Source organism: Onychomys torridus, chromosome 14 (assembly GCF_903995425.1).
Source record: "Onychomys torridus chromosome 14, mOncTor1.1, whole genome shotgun sequence".
Taxonomy (NCBI): domain Eukaryota; kingdom Metazoa; phylum Chordata; class Mammalia; order Rodentia; family Cricetidae; genus Onychomys; species Onychomys torridus.
This window is the reverse complement of record NC_050456.1, coordinates 67987870-68014705: the sequence shown is the minus strand read 5'-3', so window position 1 is coordinate 68014705 and position 26836 is coordinate 67987870. Positions and strand designations below refer to the sequence as shown.

At 42.7% G+C, this 26836-nt stretch overlaps 2 protein-coding genes across 3 annotated transcripts in view; one reads left to right on the top strand and one right to left on the bottom strand.

The window, feature by feature from the left end:
• Positions 1 to 20562, bottom strand: part of Dglucy (D-glutamate cyclase) — a 134336-nt gene extending 113774 nt beyond the window's left edge. The window contains exon 1 of the mRNA XM_036205826.1: positions 20385 to 20562. The gene's annotated coding sequence lies outside the window, so the exon portion shown is untranslated. The remainder of the gene's footprint in view (positions 1 to 20384) is intronic.
• The window catches only part of Rps6ka5 (ribosomal protein S6 kinase A5), a 157124-nt gene continuing 150560 nt past the window's right edge, over positions 20273 to 26836 (top strand). For both annotated transcript variants that reach the window (XM_036205822.1, XM_036205821.1), the window contains exon 1: positions 20273 to 20619. In XM_036205822.1, coding sequence (XP_036061715.1) covers positions 20508 to 20619 — 112 coding nt within the window. In that variant the 5' untranslated portion in view covers positions 20273 to 20507. The remainder of the gene's footprint in view (positions 20620 to 26836) is intronic.

Here is a 26836-nt window from a genome sequence, read left to right as displayed (position 1 = left end):
GTGCATGCCATGATGAACTTTTAAAAATTTTCTGTCAATGCGTGCCTGTGGCAGGGAATGTGAATGTGGAAGTCAGAGGACAACCATTGTGAGCTCACCTTTCACTGAGGGTTCCAGGTATCAAACTCACTTCACCAGGTTTGCGTGGCAAGTGTCTGTACCTGCTGAGCCATTTGATGGCCCATCATTTTTGTTTTTATTTGGTAGTTATTATGTACCAATCATTTTGCATATACTAATCAATTACTATGATATAATCCAATAAAATACATACTATTACTATTTCCACTTTAAAATTTTTCAGATGAGGAAAACATGAGACTTAGGAAGTTTGCCTGATGTAATAAAGCTAATAAGTGGCTGTTTGAGGAGCTGAACTTGGTGGTCTAACTGCATAGCTTCATTTATATATTTATAGTCCTAACTATGTTGCTTTTGCACATTAGTAATGTAGCATCCAAGTTATGTAAAAAAAAATATATATATATACATATATATATAATATGCACACCTCTATTTTTTTTGAGACAGGTCTCACTATGTAGGGTGGGCTTGAACTTTCTCTTCTCATGCCTCAAATTTCTGAATGCTGGGGTTACAGTGACCTCATACCAGCTCATACTCCAAATTGTTACTGGTGAAAGTGTGACGTGTGTGTGTGTGTGTGTGTGTGTGTGTGTGTGTTGACTTTTTTCCATCATTGACTTCCAATAGCAACAATTTTTTTTTTGTGATGGACCAAATAGTAAATAAATAATAATATTTGAATTTAGTATTTTCTTATATAGGTCTACTAATGAGAATGGGGCTCTTTCTTCTACAGACTGATTCTTTTTTGTTGTTGTTTGTCAAGACAGGGTTTTTCTGTGAAATCCTGGCTGTCCTAGAATTTGCTCTGTAGACCAGGTTAACTTCAAACTTAGCCTCTGCCTCCTGAGTGCTGGGATTAAAGGCATGTGACACAACCCAGCTTGGAGTGATTCTTTATTCAATCAAGGTTTAAATTAACAACCCTTTTCATCAGATTGGTTGACTATTCATCTATAACACTAGCTTACCTCGTTGATCAGAAGCAGTGAGAAGAGGCAGCCTGCAGGCTCTAGTTTGCTGACCTCCAGATCATCAGTGCCAATTCCTGCAGAATGCAGTTCAAAATATCTTCCTCACTTGGTTCTTACTGTTTTTTCCAGTGTGTTCTTATTTTTACCTAGAGGATTCCTGGTACTCCTTGGATACTTCCAAAAAGCTCCATGGTACAGTAGATTTTAAGCAGAAGCCAAGAAGAGCTGCTCAGCAAATTATTATTACTATTTTTAAAAATTCTTCTCATTACCTTAGTTTCCCCCATTCATGCATAACCTGGTTTTTAAGCCTCCATTTTGTGTGGACAAAAATGCAGTCAGTCAGTCAGTCAGTCAGTCAGTCACCAGTTTCCCTTCTTCTCAGCTCTGCCTTCTCACATAGGACCAAACCCTACCAATACTTTTCTTAGTGACTTCTTTTTCTTTTTTTAATTATTAATAAATTTTCTATTCATTTTACATACCAACCACAGATCCCCCTCTCCTCCCTCCTCCCATCCCCCAGCTTTCCCCCAACCCACCCCCATGGGGAGTCAGCAGAACCTGGTACATTCAGTTGAGGCAGGTCCAAGCCCCTCCTCCTGCACCAAGGCTGTGCAAGGTGTCCCACCATTTTTTAGTGACTTCTAGGCACGCCACCTACATCTGTTTGAACCTGCACCTACTGGGTGCTACCATTGTTCAACCAGAGACCAGAGACTCTGCTGGTGCTGCGGTGGCTCCCTCAGGTGTCATCACTGATGTCCTGCATCCAGATCCTGCCAATGACCCACAGTGGTGTGGTTGGTGATCTTAGATGGATCAGAGGGGCAGCCTGTCCCATCCATGGCTCACTGGGAGAAAGACATTGGAGGTGGCGAGGTGAAAAGTGGCTATGGCTTGTTCCTTTGTCTCTCTGATCTTTCAGAATTTACCCCAATATCTAGCCCCAGGATTTTATTAAGACCATTAGAATTCATGCAACAGAATTGTGCTATAGCTTTTATGACCATGAGTTTTTGTTTTTAATCAGGAAAATCTCTCTCTGTTTTACTGAGATGTTGCTGATTCTGAATTGTTCATTCCAGAAGACTTCCAAATCCCTTTGAACACAGTCTTCTTCAACTCAGTCCTCATCCCCTGGATTAAAAGTGAGACATCCTACACACGCACACACACACACACACACACACACACGCACACGCACACGCGCGCACACACACACACACACACAGTGTTGACCACTGCATGTTCTAAAATGAGCTTAGACTTTCTTTTGTGTTATTTGTAGCTTTAGAGTAAACACACAGAGCTATTTTTGCATGATACATACGTGTCTCCTGGATCTCCAATTCTGGCCTGGCTCTTCTCAGGGTGACACTGTTGATGGGGTAGTATCTTATACACAGTCCTTTTAGGAAATGCTCACTGCTGAGGATTTTCCCAGGTGTGCCTTTATGCCACCCTTTAGGTCAACAGATGTGTCCTCCTGATGAGAAGAGTTTCACCTCTGACAGCTACAAGCCTCACCTGCCCATGGTTCCCAGTGGCTCACCATATTGACACAGCTGGTGGGGGGCATTATATAAAGCCATGCTTCTGTGTGGTGCACATTTCTAAAGTGCAAAACCCTTTATCGTATAAACATGAGTTATTTAGTCATCCCTCTATTTTCAGCATGTCATTTTCAAATTGTCTGTTGTTATAAAAATTGCTTCTGTGAATATTTGCAAGTGAAACTCTGCCATTCAATATGAAACACACACAGTCATGAAGAGACAGAATGACAAAGCAGACATTGTCAATACAGGAGTAGATCAGACTTTCTCAACCAAAGGAATTTCACAAGGGCCTGCTCTTGATCACTGCAACTCTGTGCAGTCTTGACACTATAGTATAAGCTGTCAGTTTCTTGAAAGATCGAGAAATGAAAAGGAGATTCTTTGGAGCACACCAGTACACACACAAAGTCTCTGAAAACTAAGAGCTGGTGTTTTCAGAACGGCTCCTCCCACTGCATTATTTAGATATAGAATCAAGATACTCCAAGGACTTCGGACGCTCAGTCTCCAGCTTTTCCAATGGATCTTGTTATTTTAAGCATCGTGTTATTGAAATGGGCCTGATTATATAAAATAAACTATAGCCTATTGCATCAGATGAAATGACATCAACCCTGAAATGACTGGAAATTTCGTCACGGAATAACCTTGGGGTGTTTTTCAGTTTTTGTTTTCTTCTCCCAACCTTGTGCAATCCAAATACATTCTTAATTTCTCCAACAGAGGCAATGGTTTATTCACATCAACAATCCCTCCACCTTGCACATCATCTCACTTGATTCTCGGAACAATCCTCCGAAGTACAAACAGCTATTTTTATTGTCCCAGTTTTATGGCTGCAGAAGCTTGGGCTCGATGATATAAAATGATTTCTGGTCTGTTTCCCAGTTTCCAGGCAGGCTGTGGTTAATGACTAAGATGCAGCTCTCAGATAGCGAGATGGAGCCTGTGTTCTCCTTTCAGACTCCCCCAGTTCCACCCAGCAAGTGGTAGTTCCCTGTGCACAGAGCGTGCAAACAGCAGAGCATCCACAGGCACTGGACCATCTCTCAGGGGTTCTGATCTTGGCCTACTTTCCCACTGTCTGCCACGCCTGTGGGGAACTCATGAAATGTTCTAATGGCTCTGTCAGCTCAAAAGAACCTGTGCTGGGGTAGGGGTTCTTTCTTTGAGCAAAATGACTCAAGAGCTGAAGAGAAGAGAAGCTTCCTGCTCTTCTAGCTGAGTTAGAGATATTATCAGATTTCAGTGTTGATTTGATTCTATCTCCAGAGGGAGGAAATCAGCATATTCTAATATTCAGTACTTCCAAGCCCTCAGAGCCTTTCAATGAACAAACCCTACCATATCTACAGAATACTGGAAGGTACTCTGCATGATACCAAAGGTGAAAGGTGAAATCAACCTAGTTACAAGCTAGGTTTGATCGACCAAAGTGACCTGCCTGTAAGATACACTGGTGTAATAGTGGCACAAAGCCCATCGGAGTAACCAAGCAATACCTGCTTTGAATTAAAACCCACTCCACCAGATGGAACCCATATACCATGATGCTTGGGTGGCCAAGAACCTGAGACTAGATAGGCCAGGGACCTAGAGGAAAACCGAATACTGTTCTGCTAAAGGAATGTAGCAATAAAATGACTCCTAATGACATTCTATTATACACATAGGTCTGTGTCTTGTTCAGCCATCATCAGAGAAGCTTCCTCCTGCAGCAGATGGGAACAAATACAGAGACCCACAGTCAGAAAATATGTAAAGTGAGAGACCTTGGCATACTCAGCCCTAAAAGGGATGCCTCCATCAAATACTTCCCGTCAAGGCTCAGGGAATTCTTCAGAAGAGGAAGTGGAAGAGCAAGAGCCAGAGGGGTTGTCAGAGACCAAGGAATCAAGGCCTTCTATCCACAACAGGGCAGGCACACATATGCACTCACAGAGACTGTGACAGCATCCACAGGGCCTCCACAGATCTGCACAAGATGGGGTCCTAGAGCTGAAAGGAGAAGAGAACACATGCTCCCATCCCTAACCCAGAAGCAATCTTCAGTTGATGACCATTTGCAAATGAAAAATTAGTTTTCTCCAAGGGAGTCTCACTGGGGAAACTAACGACTCTTTAAGGGTAGGCCCCAAGCCCAGCAACAGATGGCCAACACACAGCGAACACAATGGCATCTTTGGAGGTTCTTTGTCGCATAATATGAAGTTAGTGCATTTTTTTCCACCTCACAGGTTCTTTACATATGTATTATGGCTTTCGGTTTCGGATTTTATGAGATTCCTGAGTGTGAGAACATGTGTGTCTTTGCATCTATATGAATTTCTTGTGCCTTTTCTTGGATTGTTTTTCTCTTGTTTGTCTTGTCCTACTTTAATTTGTTTTGATTTTTTTGATTTGGTTATTATTCCTTAGATGCCTGTTTGTTGTCTAACAAGAGACAGAAAGGGTGTGGATCCGGATGGGAGGGCAGGTGGGGAGGAACTAGGAGGAGTAGGGGAGGGGAAACCATAATCAGAATATAATGCATGGAAAAAAAATCTATTTTCAACAAAAGAAGAGAACAAGCCCCTACCATAGTCAGTTCTTCTTTTAAGGGTAGGAGGTTTCATTTTCAAATACAAGTGAACAATAAAGAATATCAAGTCATAATCAGAAAAAGATCTCATTAGGAAATAGAAAGATTACAATGAAGAGGAAAAAAGAAAAAAAAAAACCCAACCCAAATCAACAAAGGGGACATGATTAGGTTGAGGAAAACAACCTAAGTCCAAGGAAACAGAACCATTAATGTTTTCAGAATGACTCCTGATGAAGATGTTTCATCCACAAAAGAAGAAATAGGATGCATGACCGAGGACACACAAAAGAACTTGTATTGATTAAAAACATTAAATTACAAAAGCAGCCCCGGAACTTTGGAACAGTTAAACTGTGCTGCTCTGCCAGAGAGTAGAACTGAAAGCTGGGATTTTTATTTTTAAAGGTAACAAGACAAAACAGAACCAGAAAAACTACAGGCGGTCCAACAGTCCTTAATAGATTCAGAGAGAAAAGTCATGCAAAATCAAGACAGGATGAAGTGTGGTGGCTCACACCTGTAAGCCCCGTATTTGAGATGCTGAGGCAGGAAGATGGCCTCGAGTTCCAGGCCAGCCTGGGTTTCACAGCAAGTCCCTATCTCAACAAAACCCAGACACCAAACCCAAGCTAACAAACCGAGAACAGCAACAATGAAATGACCAAGGGAGAGGAGGAAATGAAGGAGAGGAGGAGAAGGAAGAGGGAGAAGAGGAAGAGGAGGAGGGCAGGAGAGGAGAAGGTGGTCAGAGAGACAGTCTACCCTGAGTTGACGGAGCAGGAAATAAAGGGGCGAGTATATGAATGTCACAAAGTGGCCTTTGTTTGTCTTCAGTGAACCAAATTGCACTTCCTGGAAATAAGCCATCAGCATTTGGAGTATACCATCTGAATGGATCCCTGTGAAAATTAATATCAAGTAGAATGAAGTTCAATTGCATAGAAAAACATAATGGCCGAGGAGGGGAGGGGCATGTGGGAAAAGGAGGAGGAGAAAGGAGAAGGAGAGAAGGGAGAAACTGCCCCAGCACTGATGGCCATAGAGTTTGACTAAAAGGCACAGAACTGGGGGAAAAAATCTAATTTGTCACATAATCTGATTTTTTTTTAGAACATCAAAGATTATGAAAACAATTGAGGCTGGGTAGTGGTGGTACACACTTTTAATCTTAGCACTCAGGAGGCAGAGGCAGGCAGATCTCTGAATTTGAGGCCAGGTGGGTCTACACAGCGAATTCTATGATAGCCAGAGCTATGCAGAGAAATCCTGTCTTGAAAAAGAAAAGAAAGCAATTGAAAGTTTTATAATATAAAGAAACAGCTGGATATAGAGGAAGGGAAGCAAAGCAGACAGCGACTTCTGGCTGACAACTCCAGATTCCTATGGAGGCAACAGTGTGATGCCTTCAGTATTCCAAGGGAAAATAACTTTTGATCTAGACTATGATAGTTAGCCAAAATATCAGCCAAGGGTGAACACAGGATAAAGACCTTCTGGAACACTCATAGCTTGGAAATTGACTGTGACACACCAGTTCTTAGGAAGTTATTTGAAAACTTGTTGAGGTAGAACAAAAGTATAATATAAGAAGTAAGAAGAGGTGATCCCAGCAGACCTGGAATTGACCCATGGAATCCATGATTATCAGTGTGCAACACCTGGATGGTGGGCATCAGGAGGGAGGGTCTTACACTCAAAGAAAATTGACCAGATGGAGAAGCACCAATAAAATGGGCTACAATAAAGAAAATGGCAATAATATAAAAGGAATGGAAATAGAAAATCCAAGGGGAAAATGTTCAATGATATGAACAGCAACCTTCTTAGACATTTGGATCTATAGAGAACAATATTTAGATTCATGGCAATATGGATGCTGGTTAAATGATTTTCATGTGCTAAGGATAAATACAGAGTTAATTATGTAGATAAATATGTAGTGATAGAATTAATCCTTCAAATTATCATACATAGCAGACACTAGGTGATAGACACAAGAGAGAATCTGAAGAGAAGAGCAAAAATGATGACGCTTTCGTCTTAGAAAATGAAGAATCAAGAAGTATTTCTCAGGACAGCCTCAGCTGGCAGAATGCTTTCCTCGAATGCATGAGGCCCCGGGTCTGATTCTAAGTATTACACGAATTTGGTTCATAATCCCAAAGTGAATTGGAAAGAATCCTGGGGTACAGGAGATCAGAGAGAGAGAGAGAGAGAGAGAGAGAGAGAGAGAGAGAGAGAGAGAGAAAGAGAGGAGGTGGGGGAGAGGGGGGAGGCTTTTAGTTGATGAAACATTTTTTTTAGGTGCACTAAATTTCACTTTCCAGAAACAGGCCATCAATATTTAGAATATACTTTCTGAATGGGTCCCCTTGCAGAAATTAACAATTGACAATGATGGTATTTTTTAGTTTTGCAAATTAATTTCAAGAAAGATTTAGTTTAATTGTATAGAAAAAGAGAGTGAACAAAATTAGAAGGAATTGCTGAATTTCAGCTAAACTTTTTTTTTGTTTTGTTTTGTTTTTCGAGACAGGGTTACTCTGTGTAGCTTTGCGCCTTTCCTGGAACTCACTTGGTAGCCCAGGCTGGCCTCGAACTCACAGAGATCTGCCTGGCTCTGCCTCCCTAGTGCTGGGATTAAAGGAGTGTGCCCCCCCCCCATCAGCTAAACATTTTTATGGCACACAAGCTATTATTTTTCTTGGTATGTATGTATGAATTCGGGTGCATCCTTATCATAGAACATAAAGTGAGATTAGGGGACAGTCCTGGGTACTTGTTCTCATCTTTCACCTTGTAGGAGACATGATCTCTTTTTTTATTGCTCTCAACTGTGTACACCAGGCTAGCTGGTCCATGAACTTTTTTCTTTCTTTCCTTCTTGTCCTTCTTTCTTTCCTTCTTGTCCTTCTTTCTTTCCTTCTTGTCCTTCTTTCTTTCTTTCTTTCTTTCTTTCTTTCTTTCTTTCTTTCTTCCTTCTTGTCTTCCTTCCTTCCTTCCTTTCCTTCCTTCCTTCCTTCCTTCCTTTCTCCTTTTTTTTGTTTATTCATGTATTTTCTTCATTTAAAAACATCAAGTCTCTTACTGGACAAAACTATTTTGGAGTTTGTACTGAAGTCCCACGAACTTCTAAGGATTGGCCTGTCTCAGTCTCCCATCTTGCTGTAGGAACCCTGGGATTCTGCACTTGCCCTACCATGTACAGTGTTTCTGCTGATTCTAAGAATTTGAACACAGACACTCTTGCTTGGCAAGCACTATATTCACTAAGCCATCCTCTCATTCCTACCACAAAAATTCTTAAACCGTGGCCTTTAAAGATAAGAAAACCACTTACGACTATCATCAGGAAGTTGTAATAATGCTTTCTTCAAAAACAAACAAGCAGAAATAAAACCCCCAAAACCATAGTTCATGCATTTCTTTTTCTTTTTTCCCTCCCCCCGCCCTTTTTTTTTTTAACAGACAGGCTCTCACTATCACATTAGCTGGCCTACAACTCTTATGTAGTCCAGGCTGGTCTTGAACTCACAAGAAATCTACTTTTCCCTCCCAAACGCCAGGATTAAAGGTGTGCATCATCAAGCTCAGTGAATTTCATTTTGGGGATGAATTATTTCCCTGACATCAAGAATGAGTAAGGTTACATGTTTAAAAGAACTTTCATAGGCCTTTCTCCTAATTTCTACATTTTTGTTTGTCATCTAATTGTTCTTATATTGTAAATGTTTTTAATTTTCACTTTTAAATTTAATCACAGATCCATAGCTCTTTAGTCCTAACGCTATATGTGAAATCAAAACTCATTTTCATTATTTCCTTGGGATCTTCAATTCTCCTTCAATTCATGACTCCTTTTGTTGGGATAATCTTTTTGTACACTGTGTGAAGATGTGTCTCATCTGCCTAAGGCACCTTCTGATCAACAGTTTAGTAAAGAAATGAATGGCCAATAGCTAGGAAGGAGAGGATAGGCAGGACTTCCAGAGAGAGATAGCAACTTTGGGATAGAATCTGAGGTGGGAAATTCTCCAGCCACTCACGGAGGAAGTCTGATGTACAGACTGAGGAGAGGTAACAAGTCACATGGCAGAACATAGATTAATATAAATGGGTTAAATTAAGCTTTAAGAGCCCATGGGGAACAAGCTAAGCTAAGGCTAAGCTTTCATAATTAATAAAAAGCCTCCATGTCATTATTCAGAAGCTAATATAAAGAAAGCCACATCCTTTCTTTTGGTTCATTTCTTGGTTGAGTAAATTTCCTCATAAAGAACAGTTTTTCCCATGATATGGGATCCCTGATTTAATGCATTCTTTGAATGACTGTCAGTGGCTTTTATAACCAAGGGGCAACTTGGCAGAATATGAGTCCCTAATCATATCTTTATCTTATTAAATTTTGTAGGGCTTTATTGTCATTTAACATTAAGTATTAATTGGTCATCATCATCAATATCATCATTATTATTATTGCTGGGGACCAACTGAGCTCCACCCCCAGCCCCCACTCTTGACTACTTTTATCTTGTATTTTTTATTACTGATGACTCTGCAATCATTTTAGCTTGACATACTGTGGTGGTATGAAAGAAAACGGCCCCCAAAGGGAGTGGCAATATTAGGAGTTTGTTTTTTTTTTTTTTTTTTGGTCAGAGCTGAGGACCGAACCCAGGGCCTTGCACTACCACTGAGCTAAATCCTCAACCCCAGGAGGTATATTCTTGTTGGAGTAGGTATGGCCTTGTTGGAGGAACTTTATCACCATTGAGGCAGTCTTTCAGGTCTCATACACACATACATACATATATATATATATATATATATATATATATATATATTTAAGCCACACCCAATAAGACAGACAGACCACTTCCTGTTGCCTGCATAAGATGTAGAACTTTCACCTACCTCTCCAGCACCATGTCTGCCTTCATGCCGCCATGTCCCAACATGATGATAATGGACTGAACCTTTGAACTGTAAGCCAGTCACAATGAAATGGTTTCCTTTATCAGAGTTGCCGTGGTCACGGCGTCTCTTCACAGCAGTAGAACCCCTAAGACATACACAGAGTATGCTTTTCACCTGCACACTTGTCTTCATTTCAGTTACGTTTCTTCTCTCGTTCTATTGTTCCACTTACTCTTAGTGCTTTGGGAATGCCAATTATGCACGCTAGAACTCTATTGTCCGTTTTCCGTAACTATCAATTTTTTATTGCTTTGTATTTTTCTCATAGGGTTCCACTGTGTTTTCACTTGTGTTCATTCTGGTTTTGATCGAGTTAAGAGAGCTTCTTCTCTCTCTCTCTTTTTTTTTTTTTTTTGGAGTTGTGTAGCTCAATTCCAGCCCCCCCTTTGTTGTTCAAAAATTCCTTATTTGTAGCCCTGAAACTCCTGTTTGATTTGTTTTTATTTTTCCTAATTTCAGAGAGAAGAAGCTTTGTCATTTTCTCCAACGCAATGGAAAGTTATTTGTTAACTAGCATGGCCAAAGGAGGAGGAAGGACTTTGAGCCAGCTGACAGCTTCACTTTGCTGTGATTCTGAAATGCTCTTCTCCTTGGGACATGTCTCTGGGATTCTCAGATGTTGTTATGTGGGAGGCTACTGAAGTCCCTAACAAAGCCCTGGGCCCTTTGGTTATGTCTCTTTCATTGCCTCCCCACCCTTTCATCCTTCCATGCTTGGCTTGGAGGCCACAGACCACGGAAATAGGTAATTACAGCCTGGTGTCTCCTTGATTTTGACTGTGGATATGAAATAAGCCGATTTAAGTTACTCCATATTGGGTGAAACAGTAACTTTCCTCTTATGCCTTGCCCTGGGTGATTCCATTTTTTTCCTTCATTGGTTTGCTTGTAAGATGACCTCATGATGTAGCCCTGGTCGCTTGGAACTCTGTGTGTAGATCAAGATAGCCTCAAATTCACAGAGCTCTGGCCATCTCTGCCTCCCAAGACCCTTGAGATTAAAGGCATGAGCCACCATGAAGGACTTTCAGGTGGCTCCATGAGATGGTTTGAAAGAAAATGGCCCTCAAAGGGAGTGGCACTATTCGGACACATGGCCTTGTTGGAGCAGGCATGACCTTGTTGGAGGAAGTGTGTCACCGTGGGGGTGGGCTTTGAGGTCTTCTTTGCTCAAGCTACATCCAGTGAGACAGACCACCTCCTGTTGCCTGCAGGTCAAGATGTAAGAACTCTCAGTCCCTTCTTCAGCACCATGTCTGCCTGAATACTGCCTTGCTTCCCTACCATGATGATAATGGAGTAAACCTCTGTACTCTAAGTGAGCCACCCCAATTCAATGTTTTCTTTATAAGAGTTGCTGGGGTTATGGTTGTTATGCCCAGATCGTGGAGACCCCCAAAAGACCACCACAGAGCCTGAATCCCATATGTAAAAGCAAAAAGCCTTTATTTCAAGATTGGAGCTTGGACTTTCTGTCCAACACAGCGCTAAGAGCAGAGAGCCCCAAGCCCAGGCAGGGTGCAGTTTTTATCATAGCAGAGGTTGGGGTGAAGGAATTTCCAGGGTTCAGGACCCTGATTGGCTGACATTTGTCTAGGTATAGAAAATGTTTGGAATGTCAGTTTCTCCTGGATCCAGATGTTGCCTGCCAGTAAGGCCTGTCACAGAAGCTGTGTCTGAGCCTCTAAGCCTGTCATGGAAGTTGTGTGGTCAAGCTGTCTTGCCTCCCAACAATGGTGTCACATCACAGCAATAGAAACCCTAACTAAGACACTCCATCTCAATAAGCAGCAAGTGACTCCATTCTGAGTATAAATACAGAGGCAGAATGACTTGGCATCTTGTTTGTATACATAGGCACCACCACCTGCCCAGCATGAATCACAAGGCACAGAATGATAATTATTCGTACAAGGAAAAAAAGTCCATCTACAATTTTTTTTTTAAGTAGATTGGGGACATATCAGAAAAACTGGGTCTGTGAACTTATGGAACATACTAGATCAATGCAGGCTGCAGCAAAATCACCTGGAGCCCTTAAAATGAGAAATACTTAAAATACACCACAGTGACATTTGCTGTCACCTGACACCTGGTACATGCATCAAGGGACCAACAGGCAGAAAACTCACTGTCTCCAGGGCTTCATCTCAGCACAGGCCCACTGCCTGAGGTGAGTCACACAAACTGCTATCCATCCATCTCTCCTTCCCTCCCTCCATCCATCCATCTGTCTTGTCCTGTGCCTCCCCTCCACGTGTCCTATGCCTCTGGAGACTGGGTTCTAGATGCTCTCAGCAGCTAACCAACTGCAATGATTCTTTTGGCATTCCTATCAGATCTCTGACTCTGTCTCCAGAAAGGCCACTTGATCTTTTGTTTTGTTTGTTTTGGTTTTTTGTTTTGTTTTGTTTTTTTTGTTTTTTGTTTTTCGAGACAGAGTTTCTCTGTGTAGCTTTGCGCCTTTCCTGGAACTGGCTCTGTAGACCAGCCTGGCCTGGAACTCACAGAGATCCGCCTGCCTCTGCCTCCCGAGTGCTGGGATTAAAGGCGTGCGCCACCACCGCCCGGCGCACTTTATCATTTTTGTAAACATTCTGTAATTATGTGTGTGTGTGTGTACACACATGCATTGCTTTGTGAAATATAATGTGTGATCTGAGAGTTAATATTAATAACTGAGATCGGGGGTTGGGGATTTAGCTCAGTGGTAGAGTGCTTGCCTAGCAAGCGCAAGGCCCTGGGTTCAATCCTCAGCTCAAAAACAAAATAATTGAGATCGGAATAAAAGTGTCTATGATAGGGAGAGATGGCTCAGCAGTTCAGGGCATGCTTCTCTCACAGAGCACCTGAGTTTGGTTCCCAGCACTACATCTGGCGTCTTACAACTGCTTGACACTCCAGCTCCAGGGGATCCAATGCCTCACACTCACACATGAGCAATTAAACAGAAAAAATGAAATCTGAAAATTAAAAGAACCTGTGATCGCTAAAGGCCGTGCTAGCAAGGGAAATCAAGACTACTTGGTAATCGCAGACAATGAAACTGTCATAGTTTGTGGATTACTGCTAATCAATAAATTCTGACATGTGGAAAGATAGAAACATGTCTGTTTTTACAGTGTGCCCTGACAGATTTTCCTTGTTATGCTGTCACTGTACAGAAATGCTGTTGTTCTCCCAAGGAGCCATGGAGGGTGTTGAATCTCAATTTCAGTCCCACATCTATTATCACTCCTATTAAAATCAATATTCCTTTCTGGGTTGATTTCTGCTAGAGTCACACCACTATCATAAATGGAAAACTTGTATCACATTCCTTAAATAGGAAGCAACTTTTTCTTCTCTCCCTTCCTTCCTTCCTTCCTTCCTCCCTTCCTTCCTTCCTCCCTCCCTCCCTCCCTCCCTCCCTTCCTTCCTTCCTTCCTTCCTTCTCTCCCTCCCTCCCTTCCTTCCTTTCTTTTTTCCTCTGGGTCTCACTCTGAAGCACTGGCTGTCCCCGAGCTCACTGTGTAGACCAGGCTGGCCTTGAACTCCAGAGATCCGCCTGCCTTTTAAAACAAATCCAAGGAAGACAAAAAGATTCTGGCTAGATACATTTCCTGCTGGGAGCTAAGTCTTTTCTCTGTTAGGAAGGGAGAATTACAGAAACACTAAAGGCTACTGGCATCACATTAGGATGTTCTTCTTGATATAATCAAACCGAAAGATAAACAAAATTGAGCCACTTTCAAAAATTGTTACTTAACATAGCTAGATGACTGTCCTAAGCATCATCAAACCTTATTTCATTCTTCCTCAGCAATATAAGTGCCCTCTGCCTAAGGCACTCTAAACCAAGGACCAGTGATTTTGTTGCTTAGGCCTGTGACACTAACATCCAAGGAGCCATATTTTCTAAAGCTGGAGGTAGTGTATGTCAGTGCTCAGCATTTTATTAGCTTTGCAGTATCTGGCAGACATACTTCATGGTGTGTGGTTTGAGGTTCTCAGGGTTTCCTTGTTTCATTAACAACAGGGCGGTTCCCCCCGCCCTACATTTTTGCTCTGTGTTGTTCCTCTGTTGTTTTTGGAACAGGGAGAGAGAAAGGGAAGAGAGAAAAAGCATCTCTGTACCTTCCACTGATAAGTGCAGCTCTCATGTGCATCCTGGGTGGCTTCTTACAGCTGGATGCAAGCTCCCAGAGGGGTGGGGCCACTCTCAGACTTGAGTCTTCTGATTTTGTCTGTGACTCAGTACCTCTAGGTTCTCTCTGGGGTACCAGATGGTAGAGTAAGAAAATGTTCCCTTGATATTGTCCCTTTATTGAGGTTCCTTCACATCTGTGAACCTACCTCCCAGCACTCTGACTTCCGAACAGAGGCAGCATGGGAACTTCAGCAGCGAATGGGAATCTTCAGTCTGAATTTGATACCAATGAACTGAGGTGCTCTCTGTAGCCTGTAGTTGGTCCCCTACACCCACTAGACCTATATCACACAATAAAGATTTTGACAGGGTCAAAAAAGCATCAAGACCCGATAATGCAGTTTTGTTTTGTTTTGTTTTTTCGATAATGCAGCTTTTAAACTTTTTTTTTCAGGGTCTCTGTAGATGAAGCTATAGTCTCCAATTCATAGAGATCCACCTGCCTCTGTCTCTTGAGTGCAGATATTAAAGGTGTGCACCACCACAGATAGCTGGTTTTGATTTTTTTGAAAGATGACCACTGTCATCTGAGCACATGTCGGGCTGTTTTGGTAGAGTTAAGGGGCAATGGGCTGTATTTTACCTTGCATTATTGTGACCCAAATGCCTGAGACTTTATAAGAGTTAAGATTTATTCTGGTTCACAATTTCAGTCTATTATGGCAGAAAAGCTTGGTTTATGGCAGTGGGAGTGTGTATTAGAGACTGTTCAGACTACAGCAGACCAGGAAGTAGAGAGCAGGGCAGGAACCAGGAAGGGTGATTCTTTCAAAGGCCCACGTACACTGTTTCTCCCATCAGCTGGGTTCATCTCCTAAAGGTTCCAGGGCTTCCCCAAAAGAGTGCCACCCACTGGGGAACAAACAATTAAAAACATGAGCCTGTGGGAACATTTCAGAGTTAAATTACAATATCTGATGTGATGAGTCTTGGTATTTCCCACTTGTAAATCACAAAGTGAGGAGTTTCTCCATTTCATTACATGTGAAATGAGATTTATCACACTGTAGTGGCTCACAGCAGGTGGGGCCTCTCTTATGCTTCAGCCCCCATGTCAATGAAAGGGATGCAGCTAGAATCCAAAAGGCGACATGGAATGTTACCATAGACACCTGCTCATAGCTCAGGGGTTGAGTAGAGACCTCCATTCCCAAACAGCAGAAAAAAATCAACTTTAAGAGAAAACCAACATTCCAAGCTTTCTTCTCGTTTATTCTCAGAGACCTGATTTCTCCCGAACAATTTCGCTTTCCAGCCTTGTTAATGGACAGATCCTGCACTTTCATCTCTCGGGGCAGTGACGGCTTCCTCAATTCTAGTTGTTACATTCAGATCACAGTGCATTTATTAGTTCCACTTTTCAATAATCTCCTCATTTGACTTCCAGTTATGGCTCCTCCTGCTACCCAGTCTGTTAAATGCCCACCCATTTTACTCAGTGTTTTCAACCTGGGGTTATGATGTCTTTTCGTACACTATTGAATAGCAATAGCACCTCTGGAAAGCTGCTAGTTTTTCCAAATTTAGGCTGGTTCACATTTATCATCCTCTAATGTGAAGCCTGTACAACAGAGCTGTGCCTTACAACCTGGTTGCATATTATATTTACTGGGGGGAACTTTAGGAAAACCCTAAAGTTCAGTCCTCATCCAAGGCTAATAATCCAAGTATTTATATTTTCCTCCCTTTAAAGGTGTTTCGAGTGGGGATCCCATGGTGCAGCTAGAGTTGGAGGCTCACCTGTGCACCCACATTAGTGCCAGCTCACAGGTGACTCGTTCATTCTCACCTTCCCTTGCCATTGTTTCTTACCCAGGCCCCAGGGTCATTCAGTTTAGCCAGGTTGTTGCACAATTGCTGATCTCTAACACCAAGGGAAATGTAAATTGTTAAAGAAAGGCACTGAGTGATCTTGATTCAGGGTGCCTAACTCCATTTGAGACCCCTGTGCTACTCAGCAGTCATCAAAGTTGCCTTGCTGTATTTATCTCTCAGTGGCTTTTCCAATGTCTTTGCAATTCCCCAAGTCCCCAACTCACCCCTTCCCTCCTCTCCTAGCTATCATTCAGCACAGTGTGGTGTTTGAAAAGTGAAACTCATCCTTATTTCTAAGCTTCGTAAATTTTGCAACTCTTCTGCAACTTAAAAGTTATCTAGAAATCGGTGAGAACGCAGATCTGGGGCTATGGCTCAGTGGGCACAGTACTTGTTGTACAAGCATGAAGGCATGAGCTCAGATTCCCAGCGCCTACACAAAGCCAGGTTCCCGTCTGTATCCCCAGTGTTCCTACCGTAAGATGGGAGGCAGAAACAAGAAAATTCCTGGAAGTTCATGGGCTGGCTAGGCTGGGTATCCATCACAGCAGCAAAGTTACCCTGCCTCCAAAAAGGTGGAAAGTGAGAACCAAACCTGAAATTGTCCTCCGACCACACACACACACACACACACACACACACACACACACACACAGAGAGAGAGAGAGAGAGAGAGAGAGAGAGAGAAAGCGAGCTTTTAAAAATACTAATCCAATCATATCATTCTCCATATAAATTCCTTTCATCGACAAATCTCTAAATATTAATAAGACCAGCCATACACTCTACAATTGGGTCTTTGCCTCTACATCTCACAGCATGCTCTTGGTTATAAAAAAGGCTCCACTGGTTTTCTCTCAGTCTCTCAAGTGCAACAGGCTCTTTATCTGTCTCATGACATTGCCCTAACACTTTCCTGATGATGCCCCTGTCAAACAGTGTATGACATGTTATGCTTTCACAGCAAATCATCCCACCATCTCAGTAGCTTACTTAAGAGACTATTATTGCAGGACAGGCAGTTATTTTTCCAGTTAGAACTCAGCTCAGGAGTCTTCTAAAATGTGGCACCCCCCGTATTAAAAATGTGGCTTGTTGGGTGTGGTGGTACATGCCTTTAATCCCAGCACTTGGGAGGCAGAGGCAGGTGATATCTGAGAGTTCGAGGTCAGCTTGGTGTACAAAGCGAGTTCCAGGACAGCCAGGGTTACACAGAGAAACCCTGTCTCGGGGGAAAAAAAAAGTTCTTCCTGTCTGCTCAAGAAGAGAAAATGAGATTGGTGAACATTAGGCCAGTTTCTTCTAAGTCTTGGTCAGAATTTTATTCATCTTGAAAGCTACAGAATAAAAAAAATACTTCCATACCAAGACCTTCCAGCAGCTCAAACCTAAACTAGGTACTCCTGATGCCCAGTGTAGCACCTTGATTTTCCCTTATGGTGTGATTATAATAGGCAGCCTGCAATTTCTTTATGTAATTACCCAGAATTTATTTCCATTCATTAACTGTAAGTTCCATAAAGAGCAAGGATGACATCTGTTTTGTGTACACTGTGTCCTTGACACCTACCATGGTAATTGGTACATAATGGTGTGAAAGTTGTTGAATGAACAAATGAACAATCGCATACAGCCATTGCTTGGCTTCAAATAGCTCAGTTAAGTAGGTAGTCACAGTGTGGTGGAACAGGCATTCCAAGCAGCTTAATCCAGAGAGCGGTGGCCGTGATCTAATGGGGCTCTAGAGACAGTAACCTGATGCGGGAATCTGCCAACTATGGAGACCAAATATAGACCACTGTCTACTTTTTAAAGGCCTATGAGCTAAGGATGGGCTTTGTATTTTTTAAACAATTGGAAAGATATTAAGACAATACTGTATTATGACGTGTGAAATTCAAATTCCAATATCCATTAAAACATCTTATGGGAACACAGCCACTCATTATTGTTTTTGACTGCTTTCCAGTAGAGTTGAGTAGTTATAAATGAGAGCATATGGCTCACAAAGCTTTGAATTTGCTATCTGGCCTCTAACAGGAAGACAGTTTGCCGGTCCCTCATTTAATCCATGCTTAATTTAGAAGATCACTTTTTATCTTATTTATGTTCAAGTCTCCCCTTTTCTCATTGCCATTTATTTCTGCTACTAGAAATTAAGCCATCAGTGCTAAACTTGGAGTAGACTCTTTCCCTGTGAGTTCTCACTTCCCTTCAGTCCTCTGAAAGGGTGAGTTACACGAGGATGGCTCTGCTGTTCTAAGTAGTATATGGGATTTCTTGTGTACTTGATAAAACCTGCAGTTCTGTACAGCATTTCAGATTCCCCATTGTCTTACCGACATGATGCTTCTTCATTCTCAATTTAGCTAGATTTAGAATCACCTAGGCGACAAACCTGGGGGTGTCTCTTTTAAGGGTGTCTCCAGGGAGGCTTAACAGGGAAGATCCACCCTAGCTGTGGGCAGCACCATCCATGTGCTAGGATCCTGGACTCAATAAAAAGGAGAAAGCTGAGTGCCATGGTTCATCTCTACTTCTGACTACAGACCCAATGTGACCTCTGTTCCTACCACTATGCCTACCCCTCCACGACACATTCTAGCCTCAAAACAGGCACCATTCACCATCTTTCTTTAGGTTGCTTTTGTCAGGGTTTTTTGTTGTTGTTGTTGTTTTTTGTTTTGTTTTTTTAGTGAGAAGAAAAATACAGATACACTCACCTTGCCTATTCAGCTGTTTCTCCTACACTTTCACCTAGACTGTCGGTCACGTCACCTACCAGTACTTGCTCTCCTCTAGACCTAGCCTCACAGCTACCTGTGTGAAATGGTGGCAGTGGTATTTTTGTCTTACTGGTCCTTTAAATTGGCTATCCAGATTTCCTCCTTGCCCTAAAAACCTTGAGAACAATTGTTGCCATATGTGCGATTCTCTAATGCTTTATGCTGCTCCACAGTTTTGTCTAAATTATTTATAGTTTTCTGTGTATATATACAAGTTGTCCATTTCCCAAGTTCCATTGAAAGCTGTTCAAGAGCAGGAATTGTATCCTATTTTGTGATTCTCCACACCCTTTGGTGCCTGAGAAGAGTGGTAAACATGAAAAAAATTGGGATGAGGAAGTAGTTTAATTGGAAGAATGCTTGCCTAGCATTCATAGAGCCCAGGTTCAATCCCAGCACTATATTAGTGGCATATGCCGCTAATTTCAGCACTTGAGAGGTGGTGGCAGAAGGACCGGGAGGTCAAGGTTGAACTGAGCCACAAAAATGAAGAAAAAAAAAAATCCCATCGTGACTTTTGTATGTAGGAACTACCTGTATTTATTTAAAAATTTAAAACTTAATTTTGTGTGTGTGAGTGTGTGGGTGATGCGTGTCATAGATCTGTGTCGAGGTCAGAGGGCAACTTGTTCATTCTCTCCTTTCACTATAAGGGAATTGTACTCTGGCTGTCCGCAAGCCACAGAACCGTCTCCCCGGCTCCTACCTTTTTTAAACACAAAATCCACTTAACTTATTTAGGGCTAACTACAGCGAATAACATCATACAAGGACATGGCATCTTCCAGGCGGTCACACGTTTGCAGATCGTTGCCTAGGACCCTTAGACGCGCGCACGCAAACACGTGGGTGACAAGTGCTTCTCTCCAGGACCCTCCTTTGTCCACGGTGATTGGCGGACCCAACCGTCCAATCATCTTTCCCCGCCTCTTTCCGCAGTAGCCAATCACAGGTCCGAAGCGCCTCCTGACTACTCGACTCTGTTTACTAACAGATCGAAGCTGGGGAATAAGGGGTGTGACCATTCTGGGGAGGTCAGGAGAGGGAAGGCCTCCCTTGCGCGTGCGCACCAAAGCCAGTGGGTGGGGCCGAATCTTGGGTCTTGCCAATCGGAGCGTCCGCGCTCCTCCCTCTCCTGCCTCCCCGCCAAGCAACAACAATTCGAGCGGCGGGGCGGGGCGACTCGTGGAACGTCACGGCCGGCCGCCCAATGGGGACGGGCGCTGGCAGACGCGCGCGCACCGCGCCCAATAGCGCCGGCGGCTCGGGGCTGTCTCCTCGGCGGGCTGTGGGCGGAGCGGCCTGGCGGAGGAGGTGGAGGCGCAGGGCGCGGGGTTGCGGCGTACTAGCGGTGCCCGCCGAGGGGAGGAGGCGGAGGAGCTGCGCGGCCAGAGCGGGAAAGAGACTCACCTCGGCGGCGACGGAGCGGTGGCGCTGCCGCAGCTCGGCTCCTGGGGCTGTGACGAGACGGAGCGTCTGCTGTCCCTTCAGGTTCCCCTCGGAGCGACCCGCGCGATCGGAAAGAGGGTGAAGATGGAGGGGGAGGGCGGCGGCGGCAGCGGCAGCGGCAGCGGCGCGGGCACCAGCGGGGACGGCGGGGACGGCGGCGAGCAGCTCCTCACTGTCAAGCACGAGCTGCGGACCGGTGAGCGACCCCGCCCTCTGCCGGCCGGGCCAGCCGCGGAGGCGCGCCTGAGAGCCCGCTGGGGCGCGCGCGCAGGCCAGGGGGGGCGCGGGCTGGCGAGGCCGGCCAAGGGCGGGGCTTTGGTGGGCAGAGGCGAGTCGGGGGGTCCCGGGAGGCTCTGGGTAGAGGGCCGAAAGTTTGCTGGCCCCGGGCCCCCAGTGTCGGGTAGTGGCCTGGGAAGATGCCTTCGCGCCCCCCCTTTGCTGCCCAGGTGACACATCTGTCACTACACTCGGTCACGAGCGAAAGATGCTCTTTGCCTCCGCGTGAGCTGAGCCGCGCGTTGTTGTGGAGCGTGAACTCACTTTAACCTGCACCTCTGCCTCGGGTGGTCCCAGTGCGGGGGTGAGGAGTGTGTGTGTGTGTGTGTGTGTGTGTGTGTGTGTGTGTACGTACACCAGCGTGTACCATCCTTAAGGGATAGCGATCCTGCGACCGAGACACGAGGGATAGCTGGTCCCCGGTTAGTCTCTAGTAAGGTAAAGAGGCTTCGTGTAGTCCTTTCTCCTAGAGTTATCATGAAGTACTCTACTCGCCTTGAATTTCTTGCCAGCGTCTTTTGGGAAGCAGCCTGTATAAATGTAAAGTTCTAGGTGAAAGACTTCACTAGGCGGCTTCAGCGCTTACGTCCCCGATGCTGGAGATCAGAAAAGCTGTGTGTGCTGAGCTTTTTGCTTATTAAATGACTTTTTCATGGGAAAATCTTTACCTGTTCCAATGGTACAGTTAGGGTCTCCCCTTACACTTTATTTTTTCTGAACGGAGAATGCATTTTAATGACTTGTTATTAGAGTCAGGGGTTTAAGATTTTTGACACGAAGTCTTTGACATACTGAAGGACTCAGTTTTGGTTGTGAGCCTAGCCTTTAACAGCTAAACCCTCACTGCAGCCCGAAGGACTCCTATTAAGTAGACACAGAGGGTACATGGTAGGTTTCAGGTGTAATCTGGGTCCATCTTGCATTTATTTGGGACACATTGTGAAGTTAGCTGTGCCTCAGAGTTAATTAGGTTTTGTTTTTTCCAATGAGGTTGCTCATTAGCATTCCTTTGGGTGCAAGTTTTATGACTTAGCAGAAGATGTCAAATTCATGCTTTCTTAATTCAACAGTTTTAAGCATTGTCATTTTTGATTGTTCTGACTCTATAACATATCTTGAGCCAGTTATTCTGTAGTATGTTTGAGTTCCTAACATAACCTGTGTAGATTTCCTTGAATGAACTTTTGCCTCCAAATGTAATCAACTGCTGATGTTTTCAACAGGTTTTTAAGTCATTTTCTCAGTATACATTTATCCAGTATTAATACTTAGTTTACACCAGGTATGTCACATGCTTTCTAGAGTGAGGATTTGTTTTTTTTTCCCCCTCTATCTTACATAATTCCTTTCTTCTCTCTCTCTCTCTCTCTCTCTCTCTCTCTCTCTCTCTCTCTCTGTGTGTGTGTGTGTGTGTGTAGTCATACTATACAGCAAATGCTGCTAGAAGTCTACACCTCAGCCATTTATCATGGTGCAAAAGCAGTCTTTTGCTCAAGGATGAAAGGGCAACCTACTTTTTAGTAGTCAACCAACTGCTCAGTGTCTGGATTTTGCAAACATTGCTAGTTCTGTAGAAAACAGTAAGCACTGTTTTATTTCCCCCTCTCAACTGTGTGAATCATCAGCTTTAAGTTTGCATTTAGAAATTTTTCTAGTGGATGAGATTGTACTGAACTCACTACTAATGTTAAAGGAAAGGAACAATCATTTTAATTTATTGCTAAACACTTGGATAACCGATCACATGCAATAGTCAAAAAACACTGTTTAAATGTAACTTGAAGGAGTCACTCACCCATATTCCTCTTAGCACTTGGAGGTATAGTAGGTGCTAGACTCTAGCAATGCGATCTGATGTGGTTCCTTCTCAAGCATCTCAGGCTGGTAGTTGGTGATTGTATTGTAGGTCATAGGATGAGTGAAAATGCAGTCAGAAACTCAGTCTAAGGGCATGGAAATGGCTCCAGTGTAAGGCTGAGTAGTATGGCATACTTGGGCCTAGAGTTAGAAGACATAGTGATGAATACTAGTTCTGGCACTTTGCTTCTGTGTAGACTTGGAAAGTCACTGCACTCTCTCAGGCTTACTTCTTTCATCTGTAAAATGTGAGAATTGAATGAGATACTGCTGGAAAAATGTTAATCAGGTTACCTGGCACATAGTAGGCAGTAGGAAATGTTGGTTGAGTGAAAATCTAAAAAGTTACTTCATAACCAGATCTTACTGTAAAATGTGTGAATTAATCTAGTGTACCTAGAAAACAAATTAAGTCATTGGGTGGTTAGCCATCACTACATGATGACCTGGCCATTATCTTTTTCCATAGCTGTCTTGCTTTTTCAAGCAAAGGGCTAACTCTTTGTAATCATTTCTGTTATTGAGCACTTTGTGCATATCTTGCCCATCACAACATACAGTACTATGATAATTATTTACCTGGGGTTGAGGAGATGGCTCTGTGGGGTAGAGTACTTGTCATACAAAATGTAAAGACCTGAGTTCAAATCCTTAGGACCTACAAAATCCTGGGTATGGTATTGTGTGGTAGTTTGAAAGAAAATGGCCCCACAAAGGGAGTGGCACTATTAGGAGGTGTGGCTTTCTTGGAGTAGGTGTAGCCTTGTTGGAGGAAGTATGTCACTGTGGGGGTGGGCTTTGAGGTCTCCTTTGTTCAGGCTACTCCCAGTGACACAGACCACTTCCTATTGACTGTAAGTCAAGATGTAAGAACTCTCAGCTCCTGTTCCAGTGCCATGTCTGCCTGCACACTGCCATGTTCCCTGCCATGATGGTAATGGACTGAACTTCTGAAACTGTAAGCTGCCACCTCAATTAAATGTTTTTCTTTATAAGAGTTGCTGTGATCATGGCATGTCTTCACAGCAGTAGACATAGTGTGTATCTGTAATCCTAGAGCTTGTGTAGTACCATGAGAGCTGGAGACAGAAGAGTCTCTAGAATCTTTAGGCCTGCTAGCCTGGTATACACAGTGGTGAGCCCATACTCTCTTACTTACACACACACACACACACACACACACACACACACACACACCCCTATCTCTCTGTATCAGATAGTAAGGTCCTTGAGGGCAGAAACCATTTTTTTTTTTATGTCTATTTGTAGCCTGTGGTATTTGGTAGGTGTTCAGATATTTGTTGATTTAATTCAATTGGGTGAAAAATAAGGGCAAGGTTTGCAGATGTTAGGTCTTGATAAATTTATGACAATAACTATAAAAGATGAAGAATACAGAATTCAAGATCAAGCAAATCATCATAAATTCTAGAGCATTTTCTAATTTCTGGCCTAGATGGTATTGATGATACCAAAGATGATTAAGAAAATGTTCTGCTGTCTAGCTGTAGAGGAAGAGCCCATATAAACCAGTAATTAGGATGTATTATTTCTTAGGTGTAATTTATTTCTTTTGTTGCATTTATACATTTCTAAAAATAGAAAGATACAAAAATGTATAAATGCAACAAAAGAAAGATTAAAGCCTTTAGCCTTTAAATAGTCGAATGTAACTTGGTTGAAGACCAGTGGAAAACGGAGATTATTGTACTTATTTATTCAATAAATATTTTGTCACTTTTTTTAAAATTTATTTATTTATTATGTATACAGTGCACATATCCCTGGAGGCCAGAAGAGGGCACCAGATCTCATTACAGATGGCTGTGAGCCACCATGTGGTTGCTGGGAATTGAACTCAGGACCTCTGGAAGAGCAGTCAGTGCTCTTAACCTCTGAGCCATCTCTCCAGCCCATTTTGTCACTTTTTATGTACTGAGTTCTGTTTTACATGCTGAGGTTAAGCTTCCACTGGGAAGCTAGGTCTGAGAAGTCACTAGAACCAGAGACTTACATTGGCTCTACTGTGTCTTAAATCTCTTCTAGTCCATGTGTCAAGCCTTAATTCTTACACTGTTGTCTACTTTACCCCCAGGAGTAAAAACTGGGCAGCGCTGAAGTTCTACATTTTATGGCTTTAGCTATTGAAGGACACTATCTCTTTGCCAGTTTCAGTTAAATTCTGAGAGATGGACTTTATTGGCTCAGTTTTGATCAGGTGTCTGCTGTTGGCTCATTCAGTTAAGACTATGTGATAGGATCATGTCCTAACATGCCAGCAACTGCAGCAAACATATGGATAAGGATAAACTGAACTCTTAGAGGAGGAAGGGTTGTTGGGCGGATCATTCCTTTGATTACTATTTTTGGGAGAGAATGCCTAACATTAAGGAGAATGTTGCAGAAGCTTATCTATTTTGTAGTAACAATGGAAACTCCAGTGGCTTATAGGACATGATTTCTGTTTGTTAGGGATTTGTCAGTTGCTTAGTTGATGGTTCTGCTCAGACCCTCATCAGTGGGAGATCTCACTAGGTCCTATCCCCAGATGAAGAGCTAGGAAATTAATGACTATTCAGAGAGGGAGAATCAGTCTTCCCCAGGAATGAGCCCCCTAATCCAATACCAGTGGTTAACCCTAAAATTATATACGTATGAGCAACACTAAAATGGACTCAGCAGGTTGCATTTATAATTTATTTGTATGTATGTAACAATAGTAAGTAAAAAGTGGTCCCAGATTTGAGAGGGAGCAAGGGAAGAGGTGCAGGAAAGGTTGGAAGGATAAAAGGGATGGGGTAAAGGATGTAAACACTGTATACATATGTGAAATATAAAACTAAATTAAAAACCCCAAAATAATTAAGATGGTAGCCAGGACTACTCAGCTGAACTTATCTGGGGCTAGTGACTCGGGGAGGCTGTATCAGTTCCTTTCTGTGTGGACCCTTCCTTGAGGTTGCTTAAGTGTTGGAAGAACATGGAAGCTGGCTTCTCCCCAAACAAGTGGTCCAGGAGGGCAAAATGGAAGCTACATTTCTTTTGTTAAATAGCTTTGTCTAAGGTATACAATAATGTACTATATACAGTACACACACACACACACACACACACATTTATATAAAAGCCACTGTTTGGTATTATCTGTCTCACACTTTTAGCCATCATAGAATAGGTGAAGTGGTGTCTTTCATTATGGCTTTGACTTGTATTTCCTTAATGATGTTGCATATGCTTTTAAGCACTTAAGATATACAAATAGACCTTGTATATCTTTAGGGAAATGTTTGCTTCTACCTTTGGCCTTTTTTTGCAGTTGATTATTCCTCCCCCCTCCTTTTCCCTCTCTGTTTTGAGACAGGGTCTTACTATGTAAACCTGGCTGACTTGGAATTCAGTGTATAGACCAGGCTGGCCTGGAACTCACAGAGATCTTAATTTCTTTTTTATTATTGAAAATTCTTTATTTTAGATACGTATCTCTTAATCAGATACACGATTGTAAATTTTTTTTTATAAAATGAATTGTCTTCATTTTTTTTTTTGAGGGGTGGTATTCTGAGAAGCATGAAAGGCTTTAATTTTGATAAAAACTAATTTGTTTGCCCCTTGCCCCTCTTGTTGTCTGTTTTTTGCTCTTTTGGAGAGCCTGCCACCCAGCTCCCAAATAAATCATACACAGAGGCTATATTTAATTATATTTAATTAGCTTGGCTTGTTTCTTGCCAGTTTTCCTTAAATTATCCTGTCTACCTTTTGACTCTGGGCTTTTCTCGTTTTCTTACTTCTTTAAATCTTACTCTTACTACATGGCTTGCTGTGTAGCTGGGTGGCTAGCCTCTTGCATCCTCCTCCTTCTCTGGTTCCTTCTCCTCCCTCTCAGATTTCTCCTTCTGTTTATCCTTTCTGCCTGCCAGCCCCGCCTGTTCCTCTCTCCTGCCTCACTATTGGCCATTCAGCTCTTTATTAGACCATCAGGTATTTTAGACAGGCAAAGTAACACAGTTTCACAGAGCTAAACAAGTGCAACCCTCCCTTCTGGTTTTCTTTGTTCTGCCATAGACACACCTTTGTTTTCCTCTAAGAGTTTTATGCTTTTAGTTGTTAGAACAAGATTTTTGAATTTGAATTAATTGTTATATATTATATGGGGTAGTAATCTAGATTATATTTTTGTGTGTAGATATTCAGTTGTCCTTGTGCCATTTTTTAAAAAGACTGCTCTTTCCCTAATTTATCTTGGCACCTTCTTTGAAAAATTAATTAACCATAGATATAGA